This window comes from Silene latifolia, chromosome 6 (assembly GCF_048544455.1).
Source record: "Silene latifolia isolate original U9 population chromosome 6, ASM4854445v1, whole genome shotgun sequence".
NCBI classification, from domain to species: domain Eukaryota; kingdom Viridiplantae; phylum Streptophyta; class Magnoliopsida; order Caryophyllales; family Caryophyllaceae; genus Silene; species Silene latifolia.
The window spans coordinates 12,164,159-12,181,813 of NC_133531.1; the positions used below are offsets into that span (position 1 = coordinate 12,164,159).

The 17,655-nt window shown below is 40.1% G+C and overlaps 2 protein-coding genes across 3 annotated transcripts; one reads left to right on the forward strand and one right to left on the reverse strand.

Moving 5' to 3' along the window:
• Window positions 1-1,643: 1,643 nt before the first annotated feature.
• LOC141586369 (uncharacterized) lies at window positions 1,644-5,712 on the forward strand. Of its 2 annotated transcripts, XM_074407572.1 has the most exons (7): window positions 1,644-1,835; window positions 2,012-2,291; window positions 3,195-3,497; window positions 3,773-3,908; window positions 4,042-4,544; window positions 4,623-4,841; window positions 5,284-5,712. In XM_074407572.1, the coding sequence occupies exons 1-6, from the start codon at window positions 1,762-1,764 to the stop codon at window positions 4,830-4,832; spliced, it is 1,506 nt and encodes a 501-aa protein (XP_074263673.1). In that variant the 5' UTR covers window positions 1,644-1,761; the 3' UTR covers window positions 4,833-4,841; window positions 5,284-5,712. The 2 variants fall into 2 exon arrangements, with proteins under 2 accessions (XP_074263673.1, XP_074263672.1); XM_074407571.1 differs by having other exon boundaries at window positions 4,042-4,841.
• Window positions 5,108-8,652, reverse strand: LOC141586368 (protein NETWORKED 2A-like). The gene is made up of 2 exons (XM_074407570.1): window positions 8,403-8,652; window positions 5,108-7,943 (listed from the first exon to the last, which is right to left on the reverse strand). The coding sequence occupies exons 1-2, from the start codon at window positions 8,494-8,496 to the stop codon at window positions 5,182-5,184; spliced, it is 2,856 nt and encodes a 951-aa protein (XP_074263671.1). The 5' UTR covers window positions 8,497-8,652; the 3' UTR covers window positions 5,108-5,181.
• Between the last annotated feature and the right edge of the window lie 9,003 nt (window positions 8,653-17,655).

Consider the following 17,655-nt stretch of genomic DNA (forward strand, 5'->3'; position numbering starts at 1 on the left):
CCTTGGCTATTTGAGGTTCCGTTCGTGATTGCTATATCGTCATATAGCCGCAAGAATCTTTCACGCTAAAATCAAGCCATCTTCTTTGGCGTGCTTCGATGCGGATCGAGCATCCGCAAGGTAGCTCTGAAACTTTCCTCAATATGGAGGAACCGGCGGATGAAGTTGTTGTTGTTCTCGATCATGGTAAGAGTCTTAAGGATGAAATCATTCATTTTGTTGGAGTTTTTTGAGTTTGATTTGAAAGATTAAGTAGAGTTTGTTTTAGCAGTTAGAGTTTGGAGATGAATATATGAGATAATGGAAATGTTAGTTGAGATATGCAATGTATTTATACTAAGCAATGTGTGGGTTGAGTTAATTGCTTTTTAATTAATATATATGTTAGGAAGTTGTGCCATAATCATCATCATATCTCTCAATAATGCTGCTTCAAATCCTATTACTAACCCTTCTCATTCCATATTATCCCTTCATATGTACAGTGATGTCAGTAATAATGCATGCATCGGAATTCTAACAGGCCGTAATTATGCATGCATCTAGTAATATTTAATTTAATTTTTTTTTTTATTTTTTAAGAACAAACAACAACGGTTATTTTAAAACAACCCGTTGTCTTTAGTTATAACAACGGTTTTGTATATTAAAACCCGTTGTTATAACTTTCCCCCCAAAATTGAGTCACACTTTCCACAACGGGTTTTTATACATAAAACCGTGGTTAATAGTTTTAACAACGGTTTCCTTAAGTAAACCAACCGTTGTTAAAACCTTCTACAACGGACGCTTTAACAACGTCCGCTTTTTTATATAACAACGGTTTTTGACCGTTGTTATAGCCTGTATCTGTAGTAGTGAATGATCGGAATGTCGAATCAAAGATGTATAATTAACAAAGCCAAATTAGAAACCGTAAAGACATGATCGCGATAGAAGAGAGTGGCATAATCACTGAATAAGTCAACCGTGTCAAGTAATAAAGTGAGTAGGTAGCAGACCGTTACAACACACGCCTCATTGCAAGAAACCTCCTAGAATCAAAGTATGTAAGGATAATGGTCGGAAAGTTACAAAAAAAGGAATAATGGTCGGAATGTGGAATCGGAGATATATAATTAACAAAGCCAAATAGGAAACCGTAAAGAAATGATCGCGATAGAAGAGAAGGACATAATCACTGAATCAGTCGACACCCTATCCAGTAATAAAGTGAGTAGCAGCCGAACGTTGCAACACACACCTCTGTTGCAACCAAATTCCTAAAATCAAATTATGTAGGTATAATGGTCAGAAAGTTACCAAGAGGAAAAGGGATAATAGTCGGAATGTGAAATCGGAGATGTATAATTAACAAAGCCAACTAGGAAACCGTAAAGAAATGATCTGATAAAAGAAAAGGACATAATTACTGAATCAATCGACACCGTGTCCAGTAATAAAGTGAGTAGGCAGCAGAACGTTGCAACATGCGCCTCCGTTGCAGCCAAATTCTTAGACTCAAATTATTTAGAGATAATGGTCGGAAAGTTAAAAAAAAAGGGAATAATAATAATCGAAATGTAGAATCGGAGATGTATAATTTAACAAAGCTAAATAGAAAATCGTAAAGAAATGATCGGGACAAATCAAGAACGGATGACATAATCAGTGAACCTGTCGAGTAATAAAGTGAGGAGAGTACTGAGTAGGCATACCGCAATACGCGCCTCCGTTGCATCCAAATTCGTAGAATCAGGCATACCGTAATAACATAACACCATGGTTGAAACTCACAACAATAAGCTCAAGAAACTCCAATTCACCGAAGAAGACGCCTATTCTCTCCTCCAACGGTTTTTTTTCTCTTATTCATTTCTAATTTATAATCACTCCGTCTCAATCATTTGTTTACCTTTTTCATTACTCCCAATCTTGAGACGGAGCGAGTATTTACAAATGATTGGGACAGAGGGAGTAATTTGATAATTCAATTTAGTTTCTTGTTAATTAATTAAAGAATTAAAAATAGGTATCCGGCATCGACGATATTATCAGTGCTGCGAGAAGTGGCGCAGTATCCGTCGGTAAAGATAAATTGGGAAAACTTGTTAAAGAAGACAAGTAGTGGTATAAAGTCTGCTGCTGAGCTTCAATTGCTATGGCGTCATTTAGCGTATCGACATCCGCTTCCGATTCCTCCTTCTCCTTCTTCTTCGCCTTCTGATGACGATAGTGATCTCGAGTTTGAAGTCGAACCGTTTCCGCCTGTTTCGACCGAGGCTGCCTTTGAAGCTGCGAATTGTGTCAAGGTTAGACTCAGTCGGAATCAGTGAATATCCAATTTTGCCCCTAGTTAATTAACTAATTTCCGCTTTGTTGTGTCGCAATTTAATTGTTATCGGTGGAGGGAGGGAGTGTTTGTTTCCCCTGGTTGATTAACTGATTTCCCGTACTGCATCGCAATTTAATTGTTATCGGTGAAGGGAGGGAGTGGAGGGAGTGTTTGTTTCCCCTGGTTGATTAACGGATTTCCTGTACTGCTTCGCAATTTAATTGTTATCGGTGAAGGGAGGGAGTGTTTGTTTCCCTTGGTTGATTAACTGATTTCCCGTACTGCATCGCAATTTAATTGTTATCGGTGGAGGGAGGGAGTGTTTGTTTCCCCTGGTTGATTAACTAATTTTCCGTACTGCTTCGCAATTTAATTGTTATTGGTGGAGGGAGGGAGTGTTTGTTTCCCCTAGTTAATTAACTAATTTCCCGTGCTGCATCGCAATTTAATGGTTATCGGTGGAGGGTGGGAGTATTTGTTTCCGTATACAGTTAGTTTTGTGTAAGGCTGTTTTACACCAGACCATTGAAAAACCGTATATTTCCTTTATGCCAAATAGTTAGTTTTGTGTAAGGCAGTTTTACACGAGACCAATGAAAAATCATATACTTACTTTGTGACAGTCCTTTGTTTGTTTACCTGATTGAAATACTTACGAAAAATATAAAAGGTAAACAAATGATTAAGACGGAACAAACTTCTAGTTAGTTATTCTGCCTCAGTCATTTGGTTACCATTTATTATTTGTGAGAAAGCTAAATAAATGATTGGGACAGAGGGAAGCGATGATTAGTAGGTGGTTTTACAAGAATATTGTGGAAAACTGGTTTATACAAGTATTTGTGGCTTATAAATGGGGTTGCTGTTGCTGATCACACAGGTGCTTGCATGTGGATCAACGAGTGAGTGTGTGACCACTGCAGAGGCTGAGCAGCCTAATGGCCATGCCTCGAGGTTGTTTGGTTCCGACAATGTGGCTGCTGCACCGTCTTCAGGTCAGAGTGAAGGAATAGATGTCAGTGCCAGTATCAACGCCAATGCTAATAACTTCAAAAAGAAACGTAAATGGACGGATGAGGAAGACTCTCAACTGCTGGCAGGTGTTCGCAAATGGGGAGAGGGTAATTGGGCTGCTATCCTAAGAGAAGGCTCCTGGGCTAGAACTCCCTCCCAGCTTTCTCAGGTTCAGCTCTTTATCTAACGTATTTTCACTGCCCTTTTCTTTGAATATTTGTTTCTCAGGTTTCCCAGGCTCAGCTCCTGATAGCAGAAGTTCGCAATAACTTTGATCTGTGATTTAGTGATTAGTTCGATAGTTGTGTTTTAGGTTATAATGCACCTATCTTTCCTTTTATTTTGACAAGAGTTTGTGTTAGTCGATTGTTCAGTACCATCTTAAAAGAAACAGTATGCCTGGAGCTGCTTATGGTCTCTCTGCTGATTTCTCTTCATGTGCAGAGGTGGGCAAATATGAGAAGGAGACAAGGAACCGTGAATGTCGGAGCTGGTACCTCAACTGGCCAACATCTTTCTGAGGCACAGCTAGCTACCCGTCGGGCAATTGACTTGGCTCTCAAGGATAACCTAACAGCAGGTAGTGGCACTTGTATAGGCTTGAGATCAATGTTTCTCCGATGGGTCTCACTTTTACTATGGCTATACGTTCTTCCCTGTTACCTTTTATTATACATGTAGCACCGTTTATTCATATGTAGTTGGTAATGCAGCTGTTGGTAGTAATAATGCTGGTAAACCGAAGGTGTCAAATGGGGAGTCACCTGGGAGCATCAATACAGGGGCAGCCCAAAGGCAAATCTCTCAAGCAGCTACCACGCCTGCCAGCACAAGTGCAAAAGCAGGGGTTATAAAGCCACGTGCTCCCGTAAAAAAGGCTGCAACAAAGACCGCCACTGTTAGTGACTCTATTCAACGTACTGCTGTTGCTGCTGGTGCTCGCATTGTCAACCCTTCAGATGCCGACGCTTTACGAAATTTTGCCAATGTTCATTTCTTTCGCAGCGGTACACCCGTTCCCGTGGCTCAATCCTTTGCTAGTGGAGGTCCACCAGCAAAGGACACCATTGTAAAAGCCTCTCTACCAGCAGCTGCTGGCTCTCAGCTTCCAAAGCCTAGATCCTTGCCTGCTGTTTGCTCTTCTGCTTCTGCAAATGACCGTATTCTGAAAAAGGAGGAGAAAACTCCTATTGAAGTTAATGAGACCACACAAATGGTCAGACTTTTACCAAAAGCAAAAAGCCGTTTGACAACTGTTGATCTCACTAAACAAACTGCTGTTGGCAATTCGCAGGGTAACCCTGCGAATGAAGGTAATGATGAAGCATTAAAGCAGGTGGTCATGAACCCTGTTCTGGTGGATGTTAGTGAGACCGTGTCCACCACGCAAGTAAGCGGTGCCCCTGTCATGGATGGAAAGCTGGAGTCTTTCAAGAGCTCTGTAGCTGATGAAAGCGCTGAAAAGATGGAGATTTCAAGTGAAGGTTTGGCTGGCGCAAAATAGGCTAAGCAGGTGAATAGATTAATCGTGGTTATACCAGCTATTATGTATGTAGTACTTTTGTTTCTCTTTTTTCTTCAGATTTTAATGGTGGTTATAGCACCTTTTATGCGCGGAGTACTTGTTAATCTGTGTCTGTCAGTTTCAAATTTGATGATGTCTATAAAGTTCGGCCAACATTGTTCATTCTTGGAAGTCATTTATCTCTTTACTGGAGAACTTAAGCATTTTGAAGGCATTATGTGTAACTTGTAACAATTAAGGCATAACCCGATCAATTGCAGTTAAAAAAAGAAAATAAATTATTTATGAACATATATAATGGTCTTCTATTGAAGTTACATGAAATGAACTATTCTAGAGATTCGGGTAAACTAAGTTGATCTTTTGGTATTGTGGGATTGACACAAGCAAAGAATGATTGTGGTTGTGCTTTCTGTTTCTGCTTTTTTAGCCTCACTCCAAACAGGAAAGAGTGTAAAGGAATTCTGGGCTTGCTTGAAGGGTTCTTTAAGGAATGACGACTCTTGGATTCCGAAAAGCCGAATTCTTTGTCCAACTTAGCAAGCGCCTTTTCAACATCAAGCTTTAGGGATTTAACACGGTGAATGCCGGCTTGTAGTTCCTCGGCAACTTTGCTGTTCTCCTGTTTCATGTTAAGAATCTCTCCTTGAAACTTGGCTGACTGGTAATCACTCAGCTCATTCTCTTCTTTACGGTTCGCACTTGATACTTGATTGATTTCACCTTGAATGTTGTTCAAAGAGGAGAATCTGCTTTTCAGTTCCTCCTGAAAGACGGCGCTATGCTCTAACCACAAAGTAAGCTCTGTTTGTATTTCCCTAAAATGTTTATATAAAGCCATAGCATCTGATTTTCCGAATTGTTGGGGTGCCTCATTTCCTTGTTTTTTCTGTGATCCTTTTAGTTTGACCAACTCTTCTTGTAAATCTCTAATTGAAGTTTGAAACTTTTGAATCTGATGAAATGCAGTGCTAAACCTTAACCAAAAATCAAGGTTAGCTTCTAGCAAATTATCAAGTGCGGAACGAAATCTATCCTCGGTTCTTGAACCTGGCATCGTTTTCGTAACAAGGTTTAGTTTTACCCTCTTCTCACCCGTAGCCTCCTTAATAGTACTAAGTTTCTTTTCACCCTCTTCTGCCGCTTGTTTGATGATACCATCACGATCATATAGATGGTGAAACAACGGCTTTCTATCTGAATCAGTACTAGAATCTTGTCCATCCACTTTTCTTTTATTATTTTGCTCTCCCTCCTTGAGACCTCCTTCTCCTTCCAATACCGATCCTTGTCCGCTAGCTTGAAGATCACTCAATAGCTTGCGCAACATTCGAATTTCCTCATCTTTAGCTGCTATAACATCTCTTAGTTCCTTCACATGGGATGCCAGTTCGAAAATATTATCCCTGTGCTGTTTCTCCATCTCACTTAGTTTCATCTTCATACCCTTGTAATCTCTGAGGATTATTGTGTACTCCTCGACCAAAATCTTCTCTCTATCCTCCAAATTATTCATGTACAGCTGCCGCCAATTGAGTCCAATTCCATCTTCTAGTTTTGTATCATTGTTGTCGGTAATGCTTTCCGTTGTCCTAAACATGTCTGGCTTCTCTTCATCTTCCTCCTCTTCAACCTCTTTGATTTCGTGTTTTGGCTGCGAAATCATGACTAAACTATCCTTTTCCATGTCATTTTGAATATCCTCTTTCTGTTCCTCTACATCTTGTTCAGCTTTCGCTTCCTTGTTCAAGTCCGAGTACTCAGTTCCGTCATAAGGCTTCACATCCTGCAATTTCTCTGTAAGATGATCGAGATTGCAGCTAGCCTCTACAATCTCTGTATCAATGTTCATCTTCTTCTGCACGACTTCCTGATTTAGGCTCTTTACTCTTCGAAGCTCCTCTTCTAGTTCCCGTAACCTAATTCCCATAGCGGAATTGTCAACTAATGGTTGTTTTTGGTCCTCCAAGTCCTTAATATGCTTCAAAAGTTCATCTATTTCTTGCCTTAATCTCTTCACCAACGCATTTTGCGAACAAACTGTCGTTTCCAGCCTAACTATCTTCTCAACCAGATCGTCTATATTTTCAGCCAGTTCTGGCTCGGTGAAAACAGCGTTAGAGTTGAGTTTCAGTTGTTCCCTAATTTTCTCCTTAATGGCATCCACATTCTCCCCTTCCTTAAGTTCAATGTTAACAAGCGTTTCTTCAAAGCTTTTCGATAGGGCAATCAGAGCCGGGTCAGTCTCCTCATCGAGTTGCCCACTAAGTTTCTTAAGCGCATAAAGTCGCTCGTGAGCTTCTCTGATCCGCTCATACTCATCTTTCACCTCTTCCATAGACCGTTTTTGTTCATCTTGTAACTTGGACAGCGACTGTGCACACGATTTAAGAGCAGAGGCAATCATGAGATTTCGGGCCTCATGGTCTTCCATACTGGTACCAATGTCAAATTCATCCTGCAGACTGCAAACCCGAGACTGAGACTCCGTGATCCTGGTTTCAAGCTCTAAGAACTTGGCCAAGGCAGTATCATACGCGCTCTTCAGAAACTCCTTTTCCGTCTGCATGCTCAGAATGTCTTTTTCAAGTGAGTCGACTTCTTTAGCAGCTTCGTCCTTGCTTAGTCCTGAATTAGAACCTATATGAGGCGAAGTCAGATTTCTCCGAAGGTTTTCTCTTCTTGGGGCTAACATAGATTGAGATTGAGGTTGCGACTGCGGTCTAGAATTCTGTTTCGGAAGCTTTGGAGGCTTTGGTAAATTTTTCGGAACTGGTGACATACTTTTATTTGATAACCTATCTGGAGAAGGCGCGGTAGAACCTCCCATGGAGCTCATATCGTCATCGTCACTTTCCAACCCTAAATGAACTTGTTCAGGAAATACTGTTGCAATTGTTCTGTTAGCAGACTGTAAATCTTTAGAAATATGATCAAATCGTTCTGCCAATGCGCGGTATGCCTTGTACGACTCTTCCACCGAGGTTATCAGCTCCGGTCTCTTCTTGTAATACATTTCGGCCCTTTTCGCAAATGAGTCTCCTTCTTGTTCTATTATCTTCAACATGAATTGTACCTTCTCCTCCATTTCTGTTATCACATTTCACACATTTTTTTTAACCATATATCTTATATTGCAATCCTAAATTTCTTGTGCATATTTAACAAACCCATCAAAATAGATTATAACCTTGAAAAAAAGCGCAAAATTGTAACTCTTCCCAATTACATGAAAGAGTATTGAGAAAGTGATCTCTCGGTAACTTATTTAGAAACAGTCTCTTCAGAGTCTGTGATGTAGGTTAAGCTTCCTTTTACATTTTCATTGTTTTAACTTTTGTAGGTGCAAATTTTTTAAGAGATTTTTTTTTTTTTTCAAGAATTTTTTTTTTCTTTTTATTTATTTTTTAAAGATATGTTGCACAAAAGTTACATTTTCATGTTTCTTTCTTTTCTTAATTTCCTAAACAATGTTTTAGCCAGACTTTGGATAAAATAAATTTATCTCATGTATGACTCGAGATAAAAAGAAATATGCAGCCAAGCTACCTTGAAGGTTTTGTTCTAGCCATTTCGACTGCTTGGTTCGGATATGGCTCGCCCACCACCATGAATAGGCAGTTGTCGCTGCCCGGTGCAACATTTTGCTTTTCTTTCAATTTCTCGGTTTGTTCATATAACCAATGTATCAATGAGATACACGAACCACTAACGATGAAAATATACAATATAACGATTCTAGACTTTTTCTTCTTATATTATTATTACTAGTATTTTCTTTACGCGATTATTCGGATTCAAAAGAATTTTGTGAGGGAAAAGGCAAAATGTTTTGTGTTTGATGAGTTTAAGGTAATTATGGAGGGGAGAACATGTCGCCTCATGTATAGGAATTAACTTATTTAAAGGCCACAAATTTTTAATTTCTATTTTAGGAGACACAAAATGATAAATTTATAATGTTTTATGAATTGGTTAATTTTACATACTATATTTGGACAGATGGAACAATGCTATATTCGGTACTTTTGTTGCAACTATTCTTATTCACAATGTTGTTGCTATGAGATGTACTACAGATAATAAATGATAAAATGGTTACCATAACAAGTTTACAAACAAAATTACAAACATACTAGTGTAACACCCGTGAAAATTCACGAAATTGTTAAAAAAAATTAGTAACTAAATTTATTTGTTAAAGTTGTGAGATGAATGCATTACGGATTCACTATTTAACTGGTCATTATAAATATATATTAATACGTCTATGTACATAAATTAAATGGTTTAGTAAAACGGTTTGGGTTACTTAGTGTGTGTTTGGCCTAACTTGTAAAAGTGTTTTTGGACTCAAAAACACTTTTTTGCCAAACACATCATTTTCTAAAACTTAAACAAAAAATTACCAAAAGCTAAAAATCCATATTTTTGCTCATAGAAATAAGCGACGAATTTTTTTCTTCGCTTTTAAAAACACTTTTGAAAAATTAAGCTTGATAAACAAAAACTCATTTTTGAGAATCGAGGCCAAACATGCTCTAAAGACGTTCTAAACTCCAAGCCAATCATTGATCAATGACTTTATATTAGCTATTCCGCCTTAAATTGTTTGTTTACCTTTTTTTATTCTTTGTAAAAATTATTTAATTTAAATGTAAACAAATGGATGATATAGAGGCCATGGAGAATAAGTTAACTTGTATCAAAGGCAAACATTATCACTGTGTGCGGAGAAATTTAACAAAATTTACTATATGTATATCTGTATTCAATCGGGTTCTATTGATGGTAAAAGTGCTGAAGAGGCACATGCTTTTTCGACTTGCTCTTCTTCTAATGCTTATTTGTACTACTCGTGTCACGATATGCAACCAAATCTAAGACACTCTTAAGCCACAGCTTTTGCAGCAATGGGAGCTCTCGCAACTTGCGCCATCTTAGCAGCTGATTAAGATGGACATCAAATTCGAAACAATTGGAAACATTTTAGATGACTTTGTGTTACTTATAACTAAATAAGAGGAGAATAAGTAAACAATCATTGCATTTAGAACCTTATTTCCAAAAAGAATTTACAAAAGCATTGACTCATAAGAAGTTACAACTTGCTGATGGCTTAATATAATACAGCCAAGTTCAAAATTTGAAGGTCTGTTAACCACCAAAGGAAAGATCGAACCATAACATTCGCACCATTAGTTTAACACTTCATAAATTTTCAAGTACATAACTTGACATTCACACAATGACAATGGAGCAACATAAAACATTACTTAAATTCTCATTTTTAGAATACATACCAACATTACTAAATAATCCTCATATACTCACAAAAGAAACATTACTAAATACTCCTTATATACTCCCCTTATTTAGAAGAAAGTGATATAGCGCCCATAGCGGCATAGCGCCACCGGATGATACCCTAACTCGGTACCACACTAATTTGTGTTAATAGATATTAAAAATGAAAATAAATAAGATCTTGTTTTCATTTTTTTTTGCCAACCACTAATGGACATAAATGTACTTTTGTTACTGAACAAACATCGAAGGATTTCAATTATATGATAAAATTTATCAAATATTTCAGAGCCATCTGATAATAGGAAATTTGTCGTCTACTCCCTATACCAAAACTATTTGTAAAACCCGAAAAAGCGTAGTATTTAGTCGGGGTCGAACTCAAGGACGGCGGGGGTTGCTACAAAGTTCTATTGAGAGTCAAGTTCAATCAAAGTTAAGAGTAAAGGTTTTGGTTATAATCACTAGAGCAAAAGACAAACAAGATGATGATAATGAATACGGTTAATTAAAAGCTAGGGCTTTCGGGGTCATCAATATGGTCTAGGGGCAAACATGAAGATCAAAAAGGGTCAATGGTGAGAGATTAACCTAAGATGAAGAACCAATGTCTTGGGTATCTTAAGGGTGGCTACTAATTTTCATTAAGTATCCCTCCTCTCCTAACATACATCAAGACTCCAAAAAACTTTCATTCTAAGGGAGAATTAAGCAAGAAATGAAGAAAGGCAAAAGCTTTCACTTGAGCAAATCAACAAACACCTTGAGTGCAATGAATAGGAAAGTTAAACAATTTCACCAAAGACCAAAATATTCAAAGAATCATGCCCATAAATCCCATAAAGAATCACCCTAAACCCTAGAAGGGATCTACTCACTCATGTTAATGGAAATTATGCTAAATAGAGAAGAAAAGCAAACAACACAAGAAGGAGACATAATGAAGATTGTAACAAAATCAAAAGACAAGGAAAATGTAAACAAATGATAAACAAGTAAAAGAAAGGAGAGAAATTATACCAACAAAAGAAAAGATGGAAGCTTGATTGATTAATAGGAAGGAAAACCCTTCAAAATCCCCAATACAAACTTCAACAAACAAGTGTAAACAATTGACTATTACTAGAACTAACTAATTCTTACTAAATATTAATAATAATTATTGAAAGATTAGAACTTGATTAAGGAGATATTACAATAAATATGGAATGTTTTTCAGATCTAGGGTTGTGTGCAAAAGGGTTTAAGGAGGGGGGTATTTATAGGCTATCATTGGATTAAGGGAAGAAAGAATGAAAAAGCCCAACTCGTGTAAAGTGCTCCTGTGCCGGCGGGCCGGCTGCCGGCCTCCTCTGCCGGCAGCGCGTTCTTTCAAAAACTGAGGAAAATGAAGGTTGGGTAATCCCCTGCCGGTGGGCGAGCTTTGGGCCTCGGCAGAGGATTTCTCTTCTTGGGATTTTCTTCCAATTCTTCATGCCAGTGCCTTCTCTTGTGCGGCGGGCGGTTCGCCGGCTACTGTGTGCGGTAGCGCGTTGAATTAACTTTGGCCAAAAACTTCTTCAAAATTTGACTAAGTATGGGGATTGTGTTCCCTGTAGGTGGGCAGTGCCGGCCTCTCGGGCCGGCAGAGAACATCTCTTGACTTGTTTCTTCCTTTTTCTCCTCGTAGCCATACCTCCTGCCGGTGGGCGGCTCTTGGCCTGCCGGCGAGAGGATTTCATCTTCAAAAAATCTTTCATCCCCCTTTCTTCATGTAAAGGCATTAGAATGCCTTTTCTTGCCCCAATTCCTTCATACTCGACTCGGTTCCTACAAAAGGACACACAAAATGACAAGTACGGGGATCGGGCACAAATGCAAGGAAAAGCACACGAAATCGACTCGTTATGAGCCGGAATGCGTCGAAGAAAGAGGGAAATAAGGTGTAAATAATTCACATATCAACCTCCCCACACTTAAACCTTACTCGTCCTCGAGTAAGTACAAAATCAATGCACAAGTCCCTACTAAAATAGACAAGGAGAGTGAGTGCACAATATAAGCATCACTCAACTAAACTACTACTTAAGCCGATCGAGTATTAGCGCACTCAACGCCCCTTCAACTCACAATTTGACACTCATGAGGGGAGAGTGCCCTATTGCAAGGCAAGTTGGGTCTTGCTACAAAATTTTTGATGCAATCATTCAATTAAGCACAAATCGACATGTATGACGCATCACAAAAATCAAACCGCTTTCCTCATCTAAGCGGCCGTTTTACTTTGAACGATTAAAGGTTTTGGTCGGGAGATACCGTCTCATAGTCTCGGCGGGGTGTCAATGCCCTAATGGTGGCTCAAGCAACCGCAATTTGACAACCAAATGCCTAGGAAACAAATTCAAAGGCGGGAAAGGGGGAAACAAAGCCTAACCTTCGAGAATCACATGACACACTCGAGATTCAACCAAATTGACCCATGACTAAGGGGACCAAGACTACCGACTTCCTCACGGTTTTCACTAATCTCTCATTTCGTATTTGGAACGGGTGATTTTTGTGCAAAAAGTAACCAAAATCACTCATCTACTCGACTCGTGAGACATGCCCGCAATCTAACATGGAATCTTCTCCTACAAGACCACTAATGAGATGCAAAAAAAAGGAAAATATGCATAAAAGAAACAAGGGTTGTAATGGGGCTAGGCGATGGGTCGAAACGGGATTGGTGCAAGCACCGTTATGGATCATTTGGAGTTTTAAGATCAAGTAGTTGTCAAAAATCTCCTATTTCTTCCCAACTTATTACAACAAATGAATGAATCAAGAAGAACATGATATTAGTTGCCTAAATCACACAAAAATTTGAAAATTCGACTCATTTGGAGAAACATTATTTTCCCTTTATTTTGCAACGCCTTTTTCTACTCCTTTAATGATGCATAAGGAGTGTTGCTCGGCTTTTTCTCATCAAACATAATTCAAATACATATAAGTAAATCTCTTTTCTTTTTCACCTTTTTCTTCTTTTCTATTTTTCTTTTTTTTTTTTTTTTTTTTTTTTTTTTTTTTCTTTTTCAAAACCTCTTTATTCAAGGCAAACCAACTAAACCATCATTCCGACTCAAGTGGATTGTGCACGTCCACTAAACCAAGATTCAAATCCCTTTCTTCATACTACCAAAACTCATAGACAACTTTCTTGATCAAGATCGGTTGTTTTTGGGTTGTAGTTAGTAGTGTAGGTATCAAATGAAAGGTCAAGGCTCAAAAGGGGTAAACAAAATCGGTCCTAGTCTAAAGGGTCGAAAAATTAGGCTTATTTGGCAATGTGAGGCTCAAAAATTGAAATGCAACTTGTTGTTTCAAAATATGCATACAAATGAACATCTCATGGTCTAAAAGGAAAGGACGCCATGCTTGTGCGTCGTGATGTGACATGCCACGCGAGGAGCCTACTCACACCTAAAAGGGGGACCGGGTATGGATGTACCGGTCCCAAGGAGGCTCTAATCCTCACATTTGAGTAGCTAGGTCGAAATCTAGGTCTAGTCTACGGTCTATGGTCTCACAAGGTGGTCAAAACTCTCCGGTCTAGCCTCATTTCCCGTATATAACGAGGATGTCACAAGGTGCAAGCCAATAGGAGGGGAAAGACGTGGCCAAGACAATATTATCATTGAGGTATCATACTCCCTTCCTAGACCAAATTTGTTCAAAAATTTATGTACAAACTCGATGCAAAATGTAAATAAAGCAACAAACACGTATTCACAAGGTACGAAATGCATTTCTAAGTACTAGCAACATAAATAAACATGCAACAATTGTCTAAACCTAGCAGCACGTAAGCAACACACACCGAGTTCCAAAATGGAACATCCTCATCAACATAGCCCATCCTCCTCCATACATACAACAATTGTAAAAGAAAAGGAATGGAAAAGGAGAAAGAGATAAGAAAGATTAAACCGAGCGGTCTTCTAGTCTCCTAATACCTCAAATGTCCCGTATGTGCCTGCACCACTTGTTAGACAAACATATATATACAATGCAATTTTTCTGGAATTTTTGAAAATTTTCAATTTTTAGGCATTTTTTGAATTTTTATCAAATTTAAAGGTGCAAATAAATATTCACAAGGTGGATATTTCCCTCCCCACACTTGAAAGTTACATTGTCCTCAATGGAACAAAGTATAGGGAGAGAATAGGAAAAATAAACAACATATTTTTGGTGGTTTTTTAATTTTTGAAAATAAAAATAACATATTTTTGGTATTTTGATTTTTGGAAATTAAAATGCATGTTTTTGGTTTTTTTTTTGGGCCCTCCCCACACTTATTCATTTACATGGGAGGGCAATTGAGTGAAATAAAATAACATGTTTTTGGTGATTTTTAATCGTTTTTTAATTTTTTTAGGTGATTTTTATTTTGAAAATGCAATGCATGCTCTATTCTATATGCAAAATTTAAATGACAATGCAATCTATTCTAAGTGAATGCAATTGCTAAATGTGACAATATGTTACAAATTGAAATCTAATGCAATTCTATATGAATGCAACTATATGAATTTCTAACTAAATGCATACAAAATTTAAATATGAATGAGAAGTTTGGATTGTTGGGTACATACTTGACATTTGGATTGAAAAGGGAGGAAAGAAAGGCCCATCTCGAGGCCGCCTACTCAAGGTCCCCGTCATCATCATCATCATTGTTATCATTATCATCATCATTGCCATCTCCTTCCATCGCTCCAAAAGCGGACTTGCTAAGGAAGTCGTCGGTGTTCATGGGTTCGCCGAAATTCCCGCCGGAAGAAAGGAAACCACGGAAGCCGCCCGGAGCTACTCCCAACCTCGGGGCGGGAGAAAATGGAGGGTGTACCCTCGAACCATTGAGCATCATGCCCCTCCTCTTGAGAAGCGGGAGGGGAAAAACGGTGGGGTAAAATAATCCGTGGGATATTGATGTCGGCGTAGACAAACCGGTTATCCTTGTGGTAACCACCATCCGGCTCAAGGAAGTAGGAGGGGTGGAGATGTTGGGGGTGCTCGTAGTTCCTCCTCATATAATCATCATAGATCGGAAATTGACCCACGGAGGTGTCATAATATATCCGATCCAACCTTTGTTCAATACCCCGCCTTTCACTAGCGGCGGTTTCCAAACCCAACCGCATGTCACTCATGAATTTGACCAAGTCGGCATGCATAGGAGGCGGGGGAGGAGGGATGTTGCTAGAGGTGCCTTCACCAAAATTACCCCCCTAAGGTTGAGGTTGGAAGGTGGAGGGTGGTCGGAAGGAGGGCATGGAGTAGTGGAGGGAGGATGGAGTCTCCCTCCGGTTGTCACGACCGTAGGTAATGGGGTTGGTCGGGGGAGGTTGGGTTTGATCGGGCTCCTCCTCAATTTCAAGGAGGTAGGACTCCTCACCGGGCTTGATTTTGAATTTGGAGGCATTGGGAATTGGGACGGAATTTTTCTTTTGAATTTGCCAATACTCGATTCCATCAAAAGGGTTGACCTTGATCCACTCTAGGCTTTTCGTTAACCATTGCTTGGTGATGTAGGTCTCCCCCCGGATCCACCTCATGTTGTTCAAGTTCACCGGCCGGTCAAGGTTCTTGGCAATTCGGGTTATTATCCCACCCACATGAAGAGGGACTTTTTGCCCCGGCGATTTAGAAAGTGATTGCAAGTGAAGGGCCAAATGGTGACCCACATTGATCTCATAGGGGGGTAGGGGTGGTGAGTAGGTAAGACCCCAAAATCTCCAATTCGGTAACCCGAAAAACCCATGGCTCATGGGTCGCAAAAATAGACCCTCCCACAAACCGATGCCAAATGCGAATGGGGGCATTGTGGCACGCAATTTCCGGCCTTTTCACGCCGGTTTGGTCATCTAAGCCCGAGATGGCTTTCCACACCCGAGAAAAGTGATGGGTCTCGGGTGCCTTGAATTTTGGGGGGTTGGTAAGGCCGAAAATTCGGCAAAGCCTTCCTAGGGACATGGAATGATCACGGTTCATCAACCGGAAGTGAATTTGCTCAACCATACGGGTTTGTCGGTGCTTATCAAGACGGAAACTACTAAGGAATTCCCAAGTGAGGCGGGGATAAGTTTCCTCATGCAAATCATATAAGCCTTTCATACCAACACCCTTAAACAATTCAAAGGATTCGTTGTCTAATCCCATATTTCTCATAAATAGGTCTACAAATGAATTTTGTCGGGGTTAAGGGGCGATTTTTGAACAAGATAAATTTACCTTTTTGTTCTTGAGTGACGAACTCAACATCCGGGAAGTCGGGATCCGGGTTAGTGTCGCTCGCCGCCGCCTCAACCAAAAGCCGTTGAGCTTCCGCCATTTCCGACCTAGTTCTCTTGTTTGCCATGGTTGAAGGAGGAATGGAGGATTAGAAGGGAAGGAGGGTGAGGTGAATGAAGGAGGGTGAGGTGAGGAGGTTGATTAATGGTGATGGTGGATTTGGGATTAATGGAGGTGAGGGATGAGGGAGATGAGTGAAAAAAAAAGGAATGAGAAAGAATTATGAGATAATGGGGGTGCTCGGGCTGATTTTGCGTGTTTTATAGATCCCCTGCCGGTTTGGCGAACCGGCAGCCGGTCAGCCGGTAGGGGTTTCGTATTTCTTCCAAAATAAAACCAACGCGCTGCTAGGTGGAGGGCACCCATTGCGGTCCCACCGGCAGAGAATTCCCAATACGCTCTTCTTGATGCTCGGTGGTTCCCCTCGGTGAGCGAGGTGCCAGCCGGTAGGGATTCCTTCCTCTTCAATTTCCCAAATTTCACCATAGTAAGAGGTCCTCTACCGGTGGGCGGCTGCCGGCTGCCGGTAGGGAATATCCTCCTTTCCTTGCTTCCTTCATATTTGGCACAAGAGCGCTCCCTCCGGTGAGCAGATTTCTTGGCCCTGCCGGTAGAGGATTCTCCTCCTTCAACTTATCAAAGTTTTCAACAAGTACGGATCTCCCTGCCGGTGGGCGCTCGGCCTGCCGGTAGGGATTCTCTTCACCTTAATTCTTTCAAATTTTTCACAAAAAATTTCAACGCGCTACCGGTGGAGGGCCTGCCTTGCCGGTCCACCGGCAGAGGATTCCATCTCGTCATTTTCATCTTGTTTTTCCTCCAATGCTCACAAATAAACTTCCAAGTCCTAATCTTGCCCATTTTTCGAGTTTTCAACTTTCAAACCGACGACTCGTGTCGGGATCTCGGGCGAGGCTAGGGGTCCCACCCCCAAATTCAACTTTGTCAAGAATTTCCAATCCAAACTATCTCACACTCTATCTACATGCATGCTATTTACAAATGGTGGTTCTTGTGGAACTCCACCAAACCAATTCATTTTCAAGAGTTTCAACTTTCCCTCTCCTCGGGAGGGGTTCCCGAGATAGAGTACTTCAATTGGGCCTTTGTTGTCGCCGTCGTAGTAACGCTTTACTCTTTGACCATTCACCCGAAAGGTGCCTCCCTCTTCACTCCA

Coding starts and splice junctions, on each gene's coding strand:
- LOC141586369 (XM_074407571.1), top strand. CDS start 1,762: ATGGTTGAAACTCACAACAATAAGCTCAAGAAACTCCAATTCACCGAA. Junction 3,498..3,772: donor CTCCCTCCCAGCTTTCTCAG/GTTCAGCTCTTT, acceptor CTTCATGTGCAG/AGGTGGGCAAATATGAGAAG. Junction 3,909..4,041: donor CAAGGATAACCTAACAGCAG/GTAGTGGCACTT, acceptor TTGGTAATGCAG/CTGTTGGTAGTAATAATGCT.
- LOC141586368 (XM_074407570.1), bottom strand. CDS start 8,496: ATGTTGCACCGGGCAGCGACAACTGCCTATTCATGGTGGTGGGCGAGC. Junction 7,944..8,402: donor GCTAGAACAAAACCTTCAAG/GTAGCTTGGCTG, acceptor ATGTGATAACAG/AAATGGAGGAGAAGGTACAA.